The sequence below is a fragment of the Apodemus sylvaticus genome, chromosome 10 (assembly GCF_947179515.1).
Source record: "Apodemus sylvaticus chromosome 10, mApoSyl1.1, whole genome shotgun sequence".
Lineage (NCBI taxonomy): Eukaryota > Metazoa > Chordata > Mammalia > Rodentia > Muridae > Apodemus > Apodemus sylvaticus.
The window spans coordinates 35880910-35898615 of record NC_067481.1 but is presented as its reverse complement, the minus strand read 5'-3'; the positions used below and the strand labels follow the sequence as shown (position 1 = coordinate 35898615).

At 49.5% G+C, this 17706-nt stretch overlaps 1 protein-coding gene across 1 annotated transcript; it reads left to right on the top strand.

Annotated features, from left to right (window-relative positions):
• Positions 1-137: 137 nt before the first annotated feature.
• Supt4h1 (SPT4 homolog, DSIF elongation factor subunit) lies at positions 138-6307 on the top strand. The gene is made up of 5 exons (XM_052196046.1): positions 138-255; positions 741-847; positions 5354-5409; positions 5714-5767; positions 5932-6307. Exons 1-5 carry the CDS (start codon positions 187-189, stop codon positions 5997-5999), a joined length of 354 nt encoding a protein of 117 aa, XP_052052006.1. The 5' UTR covers positions 138-186; the 3' UTR covers positions 6000-6307.
• The last annotated feature ends 11399 nt before the right edge of the window (positions 6308-17706 follow it).

The following is a 17706-nucleotide window of genomic DNA, read 5'->3' as shown; positions in this document are numbered from 1 at the left end:
GGTGGCTGACGGCGGCCCCGCCCAGCGCTCCTGCGGGAGAAACCATCTTCTCCAAGGGGGGGAGGGGTGGGGCCCGCGATTGCCGGCACCGGAATCGGAAGTTACGTACAGGAAGCGGCTGGCATTCTGGGTAATGGTCTGTTTACTTCCTGCGGCTCTGCAACCTGTAGTATCATATCGTTGAGGATGGCCCTGGAGACGGTGCCGAAGGACCTGCGGCATCTGCGGGCTTGTTTGCTGTGCTCGTTAGTCAAGGTGTCCGTCGGGGCCTTGGTTGTAGGAACGACTGGGGAGGCAAAATGGGAGGAAGAGGGTGAAATGGGGCCAGACACAAGAAAGGAAAGGCCTGAGATTTAAGGAGTGGGAAGCCTAAGGGAGCCGTCGTTTACGTCCAAGGAGCGTAAGCTGGGTGTCTGTGCCTGCTGAGGACTGCGTTTCAGTTCTCAGCTTAACGTAGCACAAGTTTGTCTCCCCAACAGACGTCCGGTGAGCTTACTATGTTGGACTGGAAAGACACTAGGAGCCAAAGCCGCTGAGAGTAGCTGGAAAGGGTCCCTGACCTCAAAGAGACTAGAAAATATGTAAGCTGATTTAAGGACAAGATCAAAAGGTGTGAGGGTGAAGTTTAGGAACAGTTCGGAGAGCAGAGGGTGTTGGATTGTATAGAGAACGAAGAGGTTGGCTTTGTCAAAATACTAAGACGTTCATGCTCATCTTGCTTTTTTTTTCTCCCTTTCTAGACTATAGACCAGTTTGAATATGATGGGTGTGACAATTGCGATGCATACCTACAAATGAAGGGCAACAGAGAGATGGTTTATGACTGCACCAGCTCTTCATTTGATGGGTAGGCCCTTTCATGCTCCTTTTTTTGTTTTGTTTTGTTTTGTTTTGTTTTGTTTTTCGAGACAGGGTTATTCTGTGTAGCCCTGGCTATCCTGGAACTCACTCTGTAGACCAGGCTGGCCTCGAACTCAGAAATCCGCCTGCCTCTGCGCGTGTGCCACCATGCCCGGCTCCCTTCCTTGCCCCTTTGTTTACTTGTGCACCATCTTAGCTGTGACACATATTATTATATGGGGCAGATTTTTTGAGGTCGTAAGACTAGCTGGTCTCAACAGTTCTTCAGAGAGCTATTAATTCTATGGGTCCAGCCCAGTAGCTATGAACTTCTGTAGCTACTGAGTACTTGACATGTGGCAAGTTCAGATTAGAATATGCTTAAGTGTCAAATGCATAGCAGCGAATAAAGATTCAGCATGAGGAAAAAGAATGTCAAATAATCTGAAATTTTTTAAAGATTAGCTAAATGTCAAAGTAATGTTTTAGAGTTATTTGGTTAAAATAAATATTTAAGTTATTTTCATCTTTGCTGTTTTAAACAGTGACTAGGAGAACATTTTAAATGGTGTGTGCTTTTTCTGTTGTCCCATTTAACAATGCTTCACAACTCTTTGTCTGCTCAATTATAGTTGAGACTGTGTTTATGTTGTATACTAATGCCTGGCACGGGATGTGTGAGGTGGTAGAGCCTTAATGCTGGCGATTTGGAAGTAAAATACAGCGGGAGAGCATGTTATTACCATGTACAAAGCCCTGGATTTAATTCCTAGTATTCCTCCAAAAATGTTGGCTACATGAAAAATCTGTTTTGAAAATGAAGGGAGTACAGGAATCTATTCCCTCATACAGTATCTTAGTGAATATGGTGGCTTGCACCTATAATCCCGTCATCTAAGAGGGAGGCACCAGAGACTTGGGGGTTCAGAGCTAGCCTCAGATACATAGTGAGCTTGAGGCCAGCCTGAGCTACAAGAGACCCTGTCTCAAAGAAGACCAGCTAAAATATCTTAGTGGGTTAAGATGCCTGCCGGCAGGCCTGATAACCTTAACCTCAATCCCTGGATCCCACAAGGTGGCAGGAGAGAATGAAGTTCCTAGAATTGTTTCCTGACCTCTACACATTCACCCTGGCATGCATATGGGAGAGAGAGGATGGATGCACGTACACAAATGCACACATGCATACACACACACACACCCCAAGTAAGTTAACCAGAAAAATGAGAATAGAATGAGCAAAGCAAGAGTGGTCTGGCCTTTTCCCCAAGGCAGCAGCATTGCTAAGTTTCTTCTGAACTGCAGGCCAGTTAAAGACCTCCTCTGAGCTGAGCTTACGCCTAGTGTTAGTTAAGGTTCTATGAAGGTGGCTCTGTCCTTTAAGGGAGACTAAAAGCTGTAAAGACATGCTGATTGGGAACCTTTAGCTCCTGTGTGTGCAAATGCACATTCCTGTATTCGCTTTGTTTCTTCACTAGCCGCTGTTGACAATGATGTAGCTGGGTGTGTTGATGCAGCCTTCTGTCCTAGTTCTCAAGCTGAGGCAGGGGGACACAGTGTTCGGTAGCCCTTGGCTGCATCATGAGACCCTTATCTGAAAATACAGAATGTAGCCCTTGGCTGCATCATGAGACCCTTATCTGAAAATACAGAATGTAAAACGTAGTCACTCTTATCATTAAGTGAATACCAGTGCTAGCTGCTTTGAAAAATGTTGAGTTACACAGTAAGATATAAGCAAGTCACTTTGAATCCTTACCAATTTAACCTATTTAAAAACTATTTTAAAGATATGCTTTGTTTTTAAATTATGCATATGTGTGTGGCTATGTGTGCATGAATACAAGTGCCCAAGGCCAGAGCCCTCACATCCTGTAGGAGCTAGAGTTAGAGGCGATTGTGACCCGTCTTATATGGGTGCTGGGAGCTACACTTGGGTCTCTTCAAGAACAGTGTGTGTTTTTAATCGCCGAGCTGCCTCTTCAGTTTCCAAAAGTTTCTTTCTTTTTACAGTTTGCTATTTTTATTTTGTATATATGTGTATATATATGTGTGTGTATACATATACACACACACACACACACACACACACACACGTATATGTGAGTATGTGTGTGTGTGGAGAGAGAGAGACAGAGCATGCATGCATGGATTTTTAAGAAATTATCTCACTGGGTGGTGGTGGTGCACGCCTGTAATCCCAGTACTCTGGGAGGCAGAGGCAGGCAGATTTCTGAGTTTGAGGCCAGCCTGATCTACAGAGTGAGTTCCAGGACAGCCAGGGTGATACAGAGAAACCCTGTCTCGAAAAAATCAAATCCAAAAAAAAAAAAAAGAAATTATTATCTCTTGATGCCATGGTTTCTTACCTTCTGGCCATTGTGAAGAATATACTTATGTAGATTAACTACCAGAGCTTTTGGATGTATGTTTGTTCGTAGAATTGCTGTATCATAATGTAACAACTAGTTGTTTGAGGAACCCAAAAGGAGTACTTTAAGGTTCCAGTTTCTCCCCTTTCCTAACTCCTATTGCTTGCTGGGTTTTGTTCTTGTGTTGGGTTTTATTTTTTAATTTATTTTTATTTATTTACTTATTTATTTTTTGAGACAGGGTTTCCCTGTCTCCTGAGTGGCCCAGAACTCAGATCCACCTGCCTCTATCTCCCAAGTGTTGGGAATATAGGTGTGTATTACTCCTGACTTCTTCTTTTTTTTTTTTTTTTTTTTTTTTTTTTGGTTTTTTTGGTTTTTTTGGATTTGGTTTTTTCAAGACAGGGTTTCTCTGTGTAGCCCTGACTGTCCTGGAGCTCACTCTGTAGACCAGGCTGGCCTCGAACTCAGAAATCCACCTGCCTCTGCCTCTGCCTCCCAGAGTGCTGGGGTTACAGGCATGCGCCACCACCACCCGGCTACTCCTGACTTTGTTTGTTGTTTCTGAAGAATCATCCTGCTGAGTGTGGATTATATCTTTATAATAGACCAACCCTCTTTCTAAATTTATTTTGGAAACAGGATTTTTTTTTTAAGTTTATTTATTATATATATGTAAATACACTGTAGTTGTCTTCAGACACACCAGAAGAGGGCATCAGATCTCATTACAGATGGTTGTGAACCACCATGTGGTTGCTGGGAATTGAACTCAGGACCTCTGGAAGAACAGTCAGTGGTCTTAACCACTGAGCCACCTCTCCAGCCCAAACAGGGTTATTTTTAGGTTGACCAAATAGACCTTGGACTGGAAGTCTGCTTTATCCTCCAGAGTAACTGGCATTACAGGCTGCCTGATAGGTGATCAGGCCTGACTAGAACTGCAGGATTTCAGAGGGAGCTGAGACGAGGTAGAAAGGACATTTCAATATAACCGAGAAGGTCGATTGTGAAGGGCAGAGAAAGTACAGGAGCTGGGGCGAGAGAGAGGCTGTGTAACTGTCTGTGGGGTCCGCCTGCAGAGCCACTTGCTCTCTTACCCTTTATTCTTTTTCTTTTCTTTTCTTATTTTTCTTTTTTTCCCTTCAAGACAGGGTTTCTCTGTATAGCCCTGGCTGTCCTGGAACTCAGAAATCCATCTGCCTCTGCCTCACAAGTGCTGGGATTAAAGGCGTGTGTCACCACTGCCTGGCCTTACCCTTCTTTCACTCCTGGACGTCAGCATTGTTGCCAGGAAACCGGGGGCGCCCATGGGGAGGCAGCCAGTGTGTCAGTTCCTAGGGAACTGTTCTATGGATTGGATGATTGACAGATGACCTCATAGTTCTCATAGCACCTGCCTGCGCACATAGTGGCTTTCTAGCCCTTGAGTAGGGTTTCTGCTCCTCAGCCTGTGGAAGCAGAGCTGTCTGCCAAAGGACTGATGGCATGGGAAGGGCACTTGGCATCTACTCTGTCAGGATCTGTACTAGGGACTTTGCATGCACTGTCTCACCCTGAGTCTTGCTGATGAAAATATGTGAAATGTCTCCAACTGTACTTGAGACTTCACAGCTCATGCCAGGCAGTGGTGGCGCACGCCTTTAATCCCAGCACTCCGGAGGCAGAGGCAGGCGGATATCTTGAGTTCGAGGTCAGCCTGGTCAACAGAGTGAGTTCCGGGACAGCCAGGACTGCACAGAGAAACCCTGTCTCAAAAAAATAAAATACAATAAAATAAAAACAAAAAAAAAACCCCAAAGAGACTGGAAAGCTCATTAAAGGAAAGGATGTCCAAGTCTAGTTCACTTCCAGGAAGCGTGTTCGTTGTTTAAGACTCCTTTGCAGCAGGCTCCAGACCCCTAGTGATTGGGCTGTTTGTCGTCAGTGCGGGACAGCACTTTTTACTGGCTATCCGGGGACATAGACTGAAAGGCCTTTGTCACTCCCTTCCTGAGTCAGCTCCTTCCCAGTGTTAGAACTGCTTCCCAGCGTTCCCACGGTGACCTTCTCCTCGGGTGCCTCACCTGGAGCTGTTGCTTAGCTCAGTAGCCCCCTCTAGCAGGGCAGCCTCAGGCTGACTCTTCATCTTCCCTCTCTAGAATCATCGCGATGATGAGTCCAGAGGACAGCTGGGTCTCCAAGTGGCAGCGTGTCAGTAAGTGTCATTCTTATCCTTGCCCTCTGCAGTGTTGGGAATGTGCCTAAGGATGTCTTAACTCAGCAGGGTCCGTGGTCCCATGTGGGAAAGATCGGGGTAGAGAAAAGCCAAGCCTTGGGGCTGGCAAGATGGCTCAGTAATGCCAGGCTAGCTAACTTGAGTCTGCTCTGGAACCCACATGTTGGAAGGAGAGAACTGACTGCAGATTGTCTTCCCCTCTACCTCTCTTCAATTTTTTGGCTTAATTCTTCATTGGTTTTTAGTCTTAACTCATTCCATTGTAATCTTCTCTCTTCCTCAGGTAACTTTAAGCCAGGAGTATATGCTGTGTCAGTCACTGGTCGCCTGCCCCAAGGTAATAGTTGTGACAGCAGCAGTGAGCATCTGCCAGGCCCAGCAGAAGCCTCTGTCTCCCAGTAGCTCTGCCTGGATCTCAGGCAGCCCCAGTGTCAGGGCTGGGGTGGCAGGCATCTTTATCCCCAGGACTCTCTCATGGAACTGTTTCTTTTTCTGTCGTAGGAATCGTGCGGGAGCTGAAGAGTCGAGGAGTGGCCTACAAATCCAGAGACACAGCAATAAAGACCTAGCTAGGCGCAGGCCAGAGCATCTTGTTTACTTCTGTTCTTGTTTTCTTGTGGAACTAAACAGGCGGGACCCCAAGAATCCCTGCCCAGTCTCAGGCTCAGCAGACTCCATGGCAGCAGCACACCCCGCCTTAAGTCTGCTCACTCTCTCTGACCACTGGTGAACTGGGAGTGCCTGGGTGGACTCAGAGGCCATATCAGGAGAGCAAGATGCTGATTTCCCACGTCTGTTCAGGGTTTTGCCTCTGTCCATGGGCAGGACTTTGGTTTAAATACCAATAAAATGAACCTTTGGAATATACTTAAAAGTATACTTAAAAGGCCTGTGCCTTGTGCTCCTTTTCCTCTTGCAGTGAGGCCTCACTTGCCCAGTGAGCTCTGAGGCAGCTCAGCCGAGGTCCTGTCTCTGGCCTGCCTCTGAGGGATATGGCTGCTCTGCTGTGTTTGCTGCTGTATCATGGGAAGGCCTGCTGTCCTGAGGCAAGGAAACAGTGTTGACTGGAAGTCCGTTCTATCTCCTGACCTGGCACATACCCTCCTTGAAGGAATCCAAGGCTCCTTAGTGCCTTTACCCCTGACGCTCTTTTATGTCTCTTTCTTCCTTTGTCTCTTTTCTATGTCATACCTTTCCTAGTTTCCGAGTTCACATTCTCCTTAGTACCCTGAGTGGCTGTTGGGTCTTGATCTGGGTTTTTGTTTCCATGGAAAACAGGCCCTCTTCTGGCTCAGAAGGGAGCCCTGGGTAATGCCACATTGACCAAGATGTGTTGTCTTTATAATAAAAATGTTTACTATATAGTCTTACTTAAATCACAGAAACTATCCCCATTTTGGTTTCTCTTTAGTTTCCATCTGTAAGATAGGAGTGATTACTCCTGTTTACCCTGTCTGTTTATTTCAGGGTTATAAGGACTGGAAATGAATAAGAAAAGTAGGTAGTTCCCCTAAAAGGGCCAGATGTAGCACATGCCTGAAATCTAGCACCCAGAATCTGAGGTTGGAGGTTAGGTCAAATCCGGGCTACATAATGAGACCCCATCTCACAAAGCCAAATAATTCTAAAGAGTACTGTGTAAAGTTGTCTGATTATTCTGCTACTCTTCAGTATTTACACAGTCTTCACAATTTATCAGAATTGGGGATGATGCCCAGGGCCTTCCTGCTGTAGGAGCACCACCTTGCTAGTGGAGTGCCTGCACTAGGCTCTGTCTCCTCTGTTGTCACCTGTGGAGTGTAAGAAGGAAGATCTGCTGACCCAGTGGCTGTCTCTTGACCCTGTGCTTATCTCAGCCTGTGGAAGGCAAGCTGGTGGTGACCAGGCTACTCACGTCCTCTTTCGGTCCCCACCAGGCGTGTTTTCACCTGCACCATCGAGCTCTGAGGGGCGAGATCATCACCCTCAATTCCAAGTCCAGCTGTTGAAGGAGTTCTCTAGCCCAGCCATCTAAAATTAGAACGCCATCGCTGGCGGATTCTTCAGTGAGTTTCATTTGGAAGGGGCCTTCATGGCTAGCCAGAGTAACTCTGTCAGGCTGGAACTTAACCTCCTGGAGGGAACAAGAAAGTTTCCCCAAGAGGGCCTTGACTGCGAAGCCAACACCTCAGCTTTCACTGGCTTTTTCAGAAGTCCCCTGGAAAGCCCCAGCTGCTGTTCTGTGTACATGACCCGGATGTGACTGTGTGGTGAGAATGGAAATAGTTGTGGGGAGGGGAGGCAAGAGCCTGCACAAATAACCACACTGGGGCTGCTTGAGTCCCACACCTCCTGGGCCCCAACTGTCAATCTCACAGGAAGTGAAAGACACAGCCACTGGCGACCATGGGGGCACGGGTCTTGTGGTAGCTTCCTCCGCCTGGTAGCTGCTTTTCCATCCCTCTCATCTTGTACTAGAACCCAGCAGCCCAGACAGGCAAGAAAGTCTCCCTTCCTTAGAGCTGAAAGACAAGGCGCTTGAGCCAGGAATTTGGTTCTGGACTCTCAGGGTGGGCTGTCTTGTGACATGGGGGCCTTTCAAATTCCAGGACTGCTGTCTGCCTTCTACCTCCTTAAGGGTTCAGTGCTTGCTGAAGCTTAGACCTTCCCCAGCTTAGGTTTGAGTGGGGCCAGGGTCTTAAGCCACTCCCTCTGACTCTATCACCAAGAGCCTCATGCCTGCTAGGCCATCGGTCTACCACTGAGCTCTCCCCAGCCCTTGTACTTTTGGGGTCATACCTTACTAATTTACACTGGCTAGAAAGTCACTCTGTAATGCAGACTGGCTTTGAACTTGGGTTCCCCCTGGCTCCCAAGTAACTGGGATGGCAGGTGTGTACCATGAGGCCTAGACCCTCTTGGTTCTTGTTCAGTGGTTTGACCCCTGTCTCTTGAGGGGGGCAAGGCTCCTCCCCTGTTCAACTGGGTAGATTCAGCTCAGACAAAACTAGAAACAGCACCTGCTTAGCCGCTTTGAGACTGCTGCCTCATCATGTTCTGCCTCCTGGTGTTGGTCTCCCTAAAGCTGAGGGACACAGTAACAGTCAGTGGTGACTGGAAGCTGGTAGAGCAAGTCACGATGTTTCAGCAGAGAGCAGTTTTCCTAAGAATAAGGGTGACAGGATGACTTGCCAGGTTGGGGGCAGACCCTGTTCTTGAGGTAGCTACCATGTTACCCTCAGCCTGTCTCCAGCCAGCTGCTCAGTCTTCAGGCCTGGCACCTGTTAGTCCAGTCTCTGAGTATATCAGAGGCAGGTAGGCAATGGTAAAGACAGACTTCACTTTGGAAGTCTAGCTCCCACTCAGTATCTAGAAAGACTTTAATGTAAATAGTATTTGGTAGTTGACAAAGGTCTTTGGCATCCGTGATCTCATCTGATCTGAAACTCCTGGGACGTAGTCCTTGTTTAGCAACAAAGAGACAAGCTGTGAGGGAGGTTCAAGCAGCTTAGCCATGATTTAGTAGTGGGGCCTTAGCTCAGACAATACAATGTCCACGTGGAGCACTGATGTTTCTTACCTGGTTGCTGCCTTAGGAAGGTTAGGCAGAACTGTGAGGCCACACACCTAGTCCCCACCCAGACCCTGCTGACCTCCCTACTTAACCCCTCTAGTCCCCAATCTGAACCTAACCATGAAGCAGTGGAGTCCTGGACCAGAGAGGAGGCGGAAGGGAAACTGGGCCAGGCCTTCCGTTCTCCTCAGTGGCTTCTCCCATTCATCTCCAAGGCCCAGGCACCTGCCGACCTGTGCCCACGCTGCCCATCTTCTGCATTGTCTCCTCTGCCTCCCTCCACCTGAGCCTGATTGTGGCCCCCACACAAGCTGATGGGACACACTCTTGTGTGATGAAAACAGGTTCCTGCTGAGGGCAAGAACCCCTGCGTCCCAGACCTGCTGCCACTGCCAACCCTGGCCCTGTGACTTCAAATCACCATGTCTGCACATTTTTTCTTTCTTTCCTTTTCCTTTCTCTTCTCTTCTTTTTCCATCTATTTTCTCCTTTTCTCTCTTTTAAAAAATTATTTATTTTATGTATATGCATACACTGTCGCTGTCTTCAGACACACCAGAAGAGGACATCGGATCCCATTACAGATGGCTGTGAGCCACCATATAGTTGCTGGGAATTGAACTCAGGACTTTTGGAAGAGCAGTCAGTGCTCTTCACCGCTGAGCCATCCATCTCTCCAGCCCTCTTTCTTTTTTCTTTTTTCCTTTCCTTGCTTTTCTTTTCCTCTTCCTCCTCCTCCTTGTCCTCCTCCTTCTCCTTTCTTCTTCTACAGGGTCTCACTATTATAATCCTTGCTGGTTAATCTAGAACTCACTGGAACAGACTGCAGTTAAAGATCTACCTTCCTCTGCCTCCCAAGAGCTGGGACTAAAAGTATGTGCCACTGTGCTCAGTGCAAAGCTTCTCTCCAACACCCAGTGGGCAAAGCTATAGGTCCAGTTGACAAAGCTGTAAGTCCAGTGGGCAAAGCTATAGGTCTAGTGGGCAGAGTTATAGGTCCAGTGGGCAAAGCTATAGGTCCAGTTGACAAAGCTGTAGGTCCAGTTGACAAAGCTGTAGGTCCAGTTGGCAAGACAGACACACCTGTGTTAGGCACACGTGGGAGAGAACATGCTGGCACTGATGTGTCTATAAAAAGATAGCATGGTATAATATGTTCTGTTGGGGGGTGCAATGAGGTATGGGGAACCAGCCACCCAACAGTATAGTATAGAATAGAGTTTATTCAGGGCATGGGGAGGGGAGTTAAGAGGGTAGTAGAGGCAGAGAGGGGGAGAGAGTAGAGAAGTAGAGGCCGGCCATGACCACATGAAGAGAGGGGGAAGAGAGAAGGGAAGAGAGAAGCAGGCAGGAAACAAGAGTAAGAGAGGAAGGGGGGCAAGAAGCCTCCTTTATGGTGGGTCAGGCCTTCCTGGCTATTGCCAGGTAACCGTGGGGAGGAGATTAGACAGAATGCTACCAGGCACTTAAGTGCCAGGAAGGTATTTCTCTTCTTTTTCTCAACCAAGCACTACCACTGAGCTACACTCCCCTGCCTTGTTAAGCTTTGAGACAGTTCACCAAATTATTCACACTTGTCTAGAACTTACTCTGTAGCCCAGGCTGGCCTTGAACGTAGAGAGTCTGCCTGCCTCTGCTAGTGCTGGGACTAAGGATGTGTATCCCCACTGCCCGGCATGCTTTGAACACTTGATCCTCCCAAGTAGCTGGCGCTGCAGTCCTGCACATCTCAATTTGCCTCCTTTCCTCCCCCCACCCCGTGTGTGCTGCTGAGGACTGAACCAGGGATTCTGTGCATAACAGGCAGTATTCTACCATTGAGATATATGTCTAGTCTTATTTTTTAATGTTTGACGTACTTTGCCATCCGCACACAAGAATCAGGATACAACTTAACCTCTACTTAGCTCGAACTCATTGTTATGAGCCTCCACATTTGTATCCTGTGGTAAAATGGTTTCAGGACTAATTATTTTCTTTACCTCTTGGATTCACAGCCTGTCAGCTGCCATGTCTGTCTGTCATTCATGGCTGTCGCCCTTCTACTTTTGCTTGAGCTGAAGGAACAGACGGCCACATTTGGTACATACTGTAGTGTGGCGGGTGAATGAGTAAGGCTTAGATCAGGAAAAGCACATGGCTGCTCGCCTGGGTATTTGGTTGGGTGCAGACACCTCCATCTGAGGGAGGGTGAGCTCCGGCCTGCTGGGGCTGTAGAACTGAAGGAAGATGGAATATTGGGGCTAGTGGAGTATTATTAAGGTCTCCACCTTATGAGTGACAGGACCAGACCACATCAACCTGACTCTAGGAGGAACCATGGCTGCATGGTGTGTCCTCAGAGGATTTGCCTCAAGGTGCTGCCATACTCTGAATGTCCCAGGAACAGGAACTAAGGGGGCACACCATACTACCCCTGTGCTGTTGACATCAGCATGTCGAGAGCTTGAGCATTAGGATGAAAACTATTGTCCCGTTGAGTTCTGGCCCTCCATCTCAACAGGCCCTTTGGGGAGAGGACAGCAGCATATGGAGGACGTGAGACCCGTGGAGCTTGCCTCGGGGTTCAGCCCGTGGTTGGTAGGTGCCTGTGCCTGTAGGTCAGGGGGCTAGCAGGCCCATTTCCAGAGCTCTGTGTGTTACTTCTGTATGTGTAGACTCCCTGCAGACTGAGCCCTTGTATTACACAGTGAACAGAGGGAAGAGCTTCAGACACCAAGGCCGGTCCCCTAGTCGCTTTCCAAAAGATGCTTCTCCTTCCTTCTCCCCAAACCCAGCATTTGCCACCCTCGATTTTTTTTTTCTTAGAAAAATATACCTGTAGGGACATTAGCGAATGGTGTGGTAACTGTGGATTGTTCCCTCGGGGACTGAATAGCAAAAGTCCGAAGAGAAAACACAACTCTGTACTTGGGAGGGGAAAGAGCTCTAGGAGGGAGAGGGTGCCAGTAACGACATAGTTTTTTTCTGGAACTCCGGACCTGGCAGGGACTGGATGACCAGAGACAACCTGGAAGCTTCCCCACTCCATAAAGACAGCTGCAGCACTTTCTCTGGGCAGCTGAAGAGACTCACTTCCTCAGCCCTGCCCCCTAGAGAAGCAGGAAGATGGAGGACGGCTCTCAGCCGGAGAGGTGGGGCATGACCCGACCTGGAATCCAGGCTTCTGCTGTGCTAGATGAGGTAGTGGAGGCAGGCGTGTCCCTGGATTAGGCAAATATCAGTCTCTTCTACCGAAGGAGAGAGGAATTGCCCCCCTCTATCTCCTTAGAGGTACCAGGACCGGAATTGAACCGATGTCCTTGCAAAAGGATCTTTTTCCTGGCAACTGGAGACAAGACCATGGTGGGAAATTGCCAGTGGCCTGTGGTTCCTACATAGCAAGTATACTCTCATGTGGCAATTTCCAGGTTCAAAACTACATCGGGTCCTCAGTGAAGGTCTCGCAAGACCTCAGTCCTCCCTTCTCACAGATGAGAGCACTTAGGCAGCACACTGCGGCATGCTGCGTTAGCCTTTCCCCTTGCCCATGGCCTTGTGCTTACGGCCCTTCTGGGGGCAGCAACAGGGTCAGGGTTAGAGGAGGGCAGTTCTCCTTGTGTTCCTTTTGCCTCCTGGAACCCCAACATGCAGTTGGGCCCCGGGGAAGTGTGTAGCTGTCAGTCTGCAGATCTCAGCACCAAGGTCCCTTTGGGAGTCAGGCCCTCAATACCCAGCTATGTTCACTAACCCGCAGACCCTCAGAGGAGGTGGGCTTGGATCCCCTGCCCCCATCTCCCACCTCCATTTGTCCCCAGCCTCTCACCTCCTCCCCCCCTTGGAACCACAGCCCCATGACGCTGACACTCATGCTCCATTGGTTTACACGAGAACATTTGCCCTTATTTGGCTAGGCCAGCTCCAGGCTGGGCCTCCACCTCCAGCCCAGCCCCCACATGCCTGTCTCTCTCTCTCTCTCACTTCGCCTTTTTGAGGTTTGGCTGTGGGGCCCAGTGGGCGTCACTTCAAACGCACTTTCTGGTTGAGTCACTTTTAACGGCTCCGGCTCCGGCTCTGTGCTGTTCACTCTGTTCCTGGGCACCCTCTCTGCTTGGAGGCTAACCCTCCCCCACCTCACTGCTGAAGAGGCTTGGGTGGATGGTGATCTTGGGCAGGTTTTGCAGACCACCTGGTAACCCATTTAGTCACATCCACTGTCCCTACTCACAAGCCTGGGACAGGGAAGTGGGCCCTGAGTCCCTCCCATAGCTTTTCCAGCTTTTTCCAGCTCCTTTCTTAGATGGGGATTTTGGGGACAGACAGGTCCTCATGGAAGAACCTCATGCTTCTTTGGGGGCAATTAGAATTGACTTCTTTGGGGTAACAGAAAAACAAGGTACACACTGTCGACTGACATTTAGGAAGAAGAAACTTAACCTGGCCAAGATTCCGGTTCCTCAATTCAAAATGGGGATACTGACATTTGCCTTACTGGGTCAGCGCGATCAAATGAGATGCAGACGGAATGTGCTCCTCCTGCACAGGCACCCTGCTGGACCCTCCTATGTCCTGGAGAGTGCTACATGGAAGCCAGGCTCTTCCTTATCTTGTATTTCCAGCTGTGTCGGGCGTGAGGAGTCCTGTGGAGGGCTTGAAAACCCTTCTGGCTGGGGAGCCCACTCTGGACTTTAGGGCGTCTACTGTACATCCATCTGGGAAGATGTACAGCTGCCCTGTGGCTTGGCGGGTTTAGAGTGGTGCTGTTGTTTCCTCCTACCATTAAGGGCCTTGGACCTTTGTCCTTGGGGATGCTCTAGAGTAAAAACAGGTCCTTCAATCAACTCTTTCCTCTATTCTGTAGTCAAACAGGCAGGACGGGGGTTCAGGGCAGATTCAGTAACAAAGCTACACTGTAAAAGCTCCAAGAGTCTTGTCCCTCCATTCTGTGCTCTTGGCTGTCCTCTTATTGAGGGTTGGATTTTGGTTGATTGACAGTTGGTAGCAGGCACTACTCTCTCCCAACTCCCTCCCCTTGTTTGCTTTCCTGAGTCGGCGCAGACCAAGCATGCTCTTCACATTCACACTATGTGTCCTGGACTCTCTTACAGCATGGAGACGTGAATGTGTGGGTGAGGAGCCCAGGCTGGATGCTATGCATGGCAGGCACAGGCACACACACACACACACACCACGAGGGAAGGGGAAATGAAAGAGAGAGACAGAAGAGGAGAGAGAGACAGACAGACAGACACACACACACACACAGGCACACACAGAGAGACACACAGAAACACACAGAGACACACAGAGACACACAGACACACACACACACACCACGAGGGAAGGGGAAATGAAAGAGAGAGACAGAAGAGGAGAGAGAGACAGACAGACAGACACACACACAGACACACACACAGAGACACACAGAGACACACAGACACACAGACACACACACACAGATTGAGATTATATTGTTTAATCCGGAGCCAGAACAGCTATGTCCATTAGGCCTCCATGTGTAGAGAGAACTGTCCTTTTTCTGCCAGCGTCCCTAGGAGATCCCAGAGAAGAATGCTGCTTCTGGTTTTGTAACCACTCCCACAGTTGTGGCAAGGGTGCCTTTCTCCCTTCCACAAACAGCCCCCCCCCCCCCCGTTCTTACACAGACTTTCTGCTTCTTCCCAGACGCTGTGGAAAGGACCCTGCACTTGGCCCTCACCTCAGCCTGCCTTCTGTTTCTCTCTCTGCTTGCAACTTGGCTTCCTAAGGGCCCCGTTGGCTGCTTGAATCCCCTGTCCCGTGATCTCAAAGCAGCCGAGCCAGAGACCTATAAAACAGCTTCCCAGAACGAGCTGTGTGTTGGAGCTGCCCCTTGTCTGACAGGACTTGAGCATTAGGTTGACTCTGGAAGATGTCTGGACAGAGGAGGCAGAGGCCAAGGGAGACCAGCTTCCCAATCTCCGGGCCCTCATGCTTGCCAAGGCACTGAGGGGACCCGGGATCCTCCTCGGTGCTGATGACCTCTGCTGGGGACTTGGCTGAGGCACTTCTGTCCACTGACCCTTGCTTTTCTTTGCCTTGTGATTGGCTTTACTCAGCTCTGCGGTGCTGGGGGATCAGTTTCCCTCCTTTGTGGCACTCCTGCCTCAATGAAGGCTCCCTGAAGGGTGGGCCTCTCAGGCTTCTCCATTTCCTGTTTGTGAGTGGTTAGCTCCTGTGGCTTCTCTCATCAGAAGCAGGTTATCTGGCCTGTCATCTCTGCCTGCTTGTCTGTCTGCCCACTGAGTGAGGCCCCAGGCCCGTGCAGCTGGAGTGAAGTCTTGGTTTTTGTCTCAGTGCTTTCACTTTGGGCCTCTGCTCCTTCTAAGGCAAAGACCTTAGGCAGAGGCCTTCAAAAGCCCTTTCCTCTGCTCCTTCGCTTTGCCCAGTTGCCCCTTCCAAGGTCTCTCCCGCTCAAATTTCCTTCTTCCAGAAGGCCTCTGCTGCCACCTGTCCTGCCTCTTTCCCCAGGTCTGCACCAAGGGAGGACTACTTGGTACCTACCCAAAACTCCCCTACACCCCACTACAGTGATCCCGAGTTCCTCCTCAGCTCTTCCCTTCCCAGAAACTGAGGGTCCTCCGCAGTGGGCCTGCGTGTTCTTCTTCAGGCCCACAGTCCTCATCCCAGCATACACAGCGGCTGTCCTCGGAGTTAGTCAGGAAGGGGTGGGAGGGAAAGACTGCTTCTGGAGCTTTCCAGGTCTGGGACTCATCCCCTAAGTGGACAGGGTTTTGTTTTCCATCCCCATAGTCCTCAGCCCTACTTTCATTTAGGGGAGATACTTCAGGAAATAAGGGTGCCCCAGAACCAGGGGCTGGAGAGATAGAGTTGGTAGAGCACTTGCCTAGACAGCACTAAGCCTGTAGTCCCAGTACTTACTGGAGGGGCAAGCGGATGGAAGTTCAAGGTCATCCTTGATTACATAGCAAGTCCAAGGCGAGCCTGAGCTACATAGGATTCTGTCTTTAAAAGTGGGGAGGGAGCGAATGGAGAGATGGCTCAGCACTTAGCACCGGCTGCTCTTCCAGGGGGTCTGGGTTCAATTCTCAGCACCTGCATGGCGGCTCACAACTGTCTCTCACTCTAATTCCAGGGGATCAGACACTTTCATATAGACAAACATGCAGGCAAAACACCAATGTAAATAAAATTATTTACAATAAAAGTAAATTATTTTTTAAAAAAATAATTTAAAAGCTCCCACAAACAAAGAGCCAAGCATAGTGGTGTATATCTTTGATCAGAGACCGGAGGATCTTTGTGAGTTTGAGGCCAGCCTCGTCTATATAGTGAATTCCAGGATAATCAAGACTACACAGAGAAACCCTGTCATTTAGTGAAAACCAGAAAGGACCTTGGAGGTTATTTTTCCACAGAATTTAAACAGCGGCAGCTGCCTTGTGTGTGCCTCACTGGGTCTGGATGCGGTCCCAAGGGTGACTTCGAATCATCTACTTGAACTCTCTCCTCAACCAAGAAAGCCATTAAGACCTCCTCCCCTTCCAGCCCCAGACTACCACCTATGGTTTTGATTGCCTCTTCCTAAGGGGGCTCAGGCAGCAGGAAGCTTTGGGGGCAACAGAGGGTTTTAGGCCTATCCTTCAGAGACACCTGTGTGCTCGGGACATGTCAGTCACAGTCATGTCACTGGCCAGAGTCCTAGGTGGGGCTTCCTGTGTCCTTGCGGGAGGCAGGGATGCCCAGGAGTGGAGAGCAGGCCCTCCAGACGAGCTGTTGTGCTGAGCTGGCTGCCTTCTACTGTGTGTGGCACCCCATTCCACACAGGACACACCCACTCTTCTAACACTTACTGTCCCATGTCCTTGCCTAAAATTCTGCCCCTTTCCCCACCTTTCCTTCTCTCTCCTCTGGTTCTCATTCTTAGGGGGTTTCAGGCTCAGCAGTGGTGAAGCCCAAGGCACAGGGGCCCTGAAGTCCTCCTCAGTTCCTCAGCCTCAAGATGGGAACTACAGAAAATTCCAGACCCTCCAAGAAACTCCCTGATTCCAGAAACTCTGTGGTTTAGAGATGAGCCCTGGGTGGTTTGGGGCACTAAAGGCCACCTACAGAGAGGACACAGCTTCTCAGAGGTAGCACCCCCTACCCTGCTCAGGACAGAAGAGGAGATGGAGTGCTCCTTGGACTCAGGGCTGCCTTGCTACAAGTTGTCACATACTCAAGACGTCTCTAGCACAACAGGGACCAGAAGCCAGGTCCTGCCTTTCATTCTGTGGTGCATCTTCTCTGGGACAGGGTGCCTCCCCAGTGATAGCTTTAGGGCTGTCCTAAGCCCCGAAGGATAGGGGTCCAGAAACCCAGGTTACTGCACAACTTTGATATTCTTATCTTCTTATCTCCTGGGGCAGCCACTTCCCCTCCACCCAGGTCTGAGGCCTGGTGGTGGTCTCTTAAAGGAACACTGACCTATTTTTGGCCGGCTAGCCTTGCAAGACCATTTAGGGCTGTTCCACCAGACCTTAGGAGTGAAGGGTCATGTTCTTCCTTTCTTACTCTCACTTGAGGGTGCAGGGATAGAGAAACTCTTTTCCAGGTTTCCTCTTACATGTGGCACAGTCTCCCTTTCTGTCTGACCCTCCTCTCCTCCAGTTCCCTTCTGGGCCTTGAATCTTTATTCCCTGAGGCCAGTCTGGACCTATGGCTAGACAGAGTTCCCAGAGGAACTCCCAAAGGAGATCTTAGTG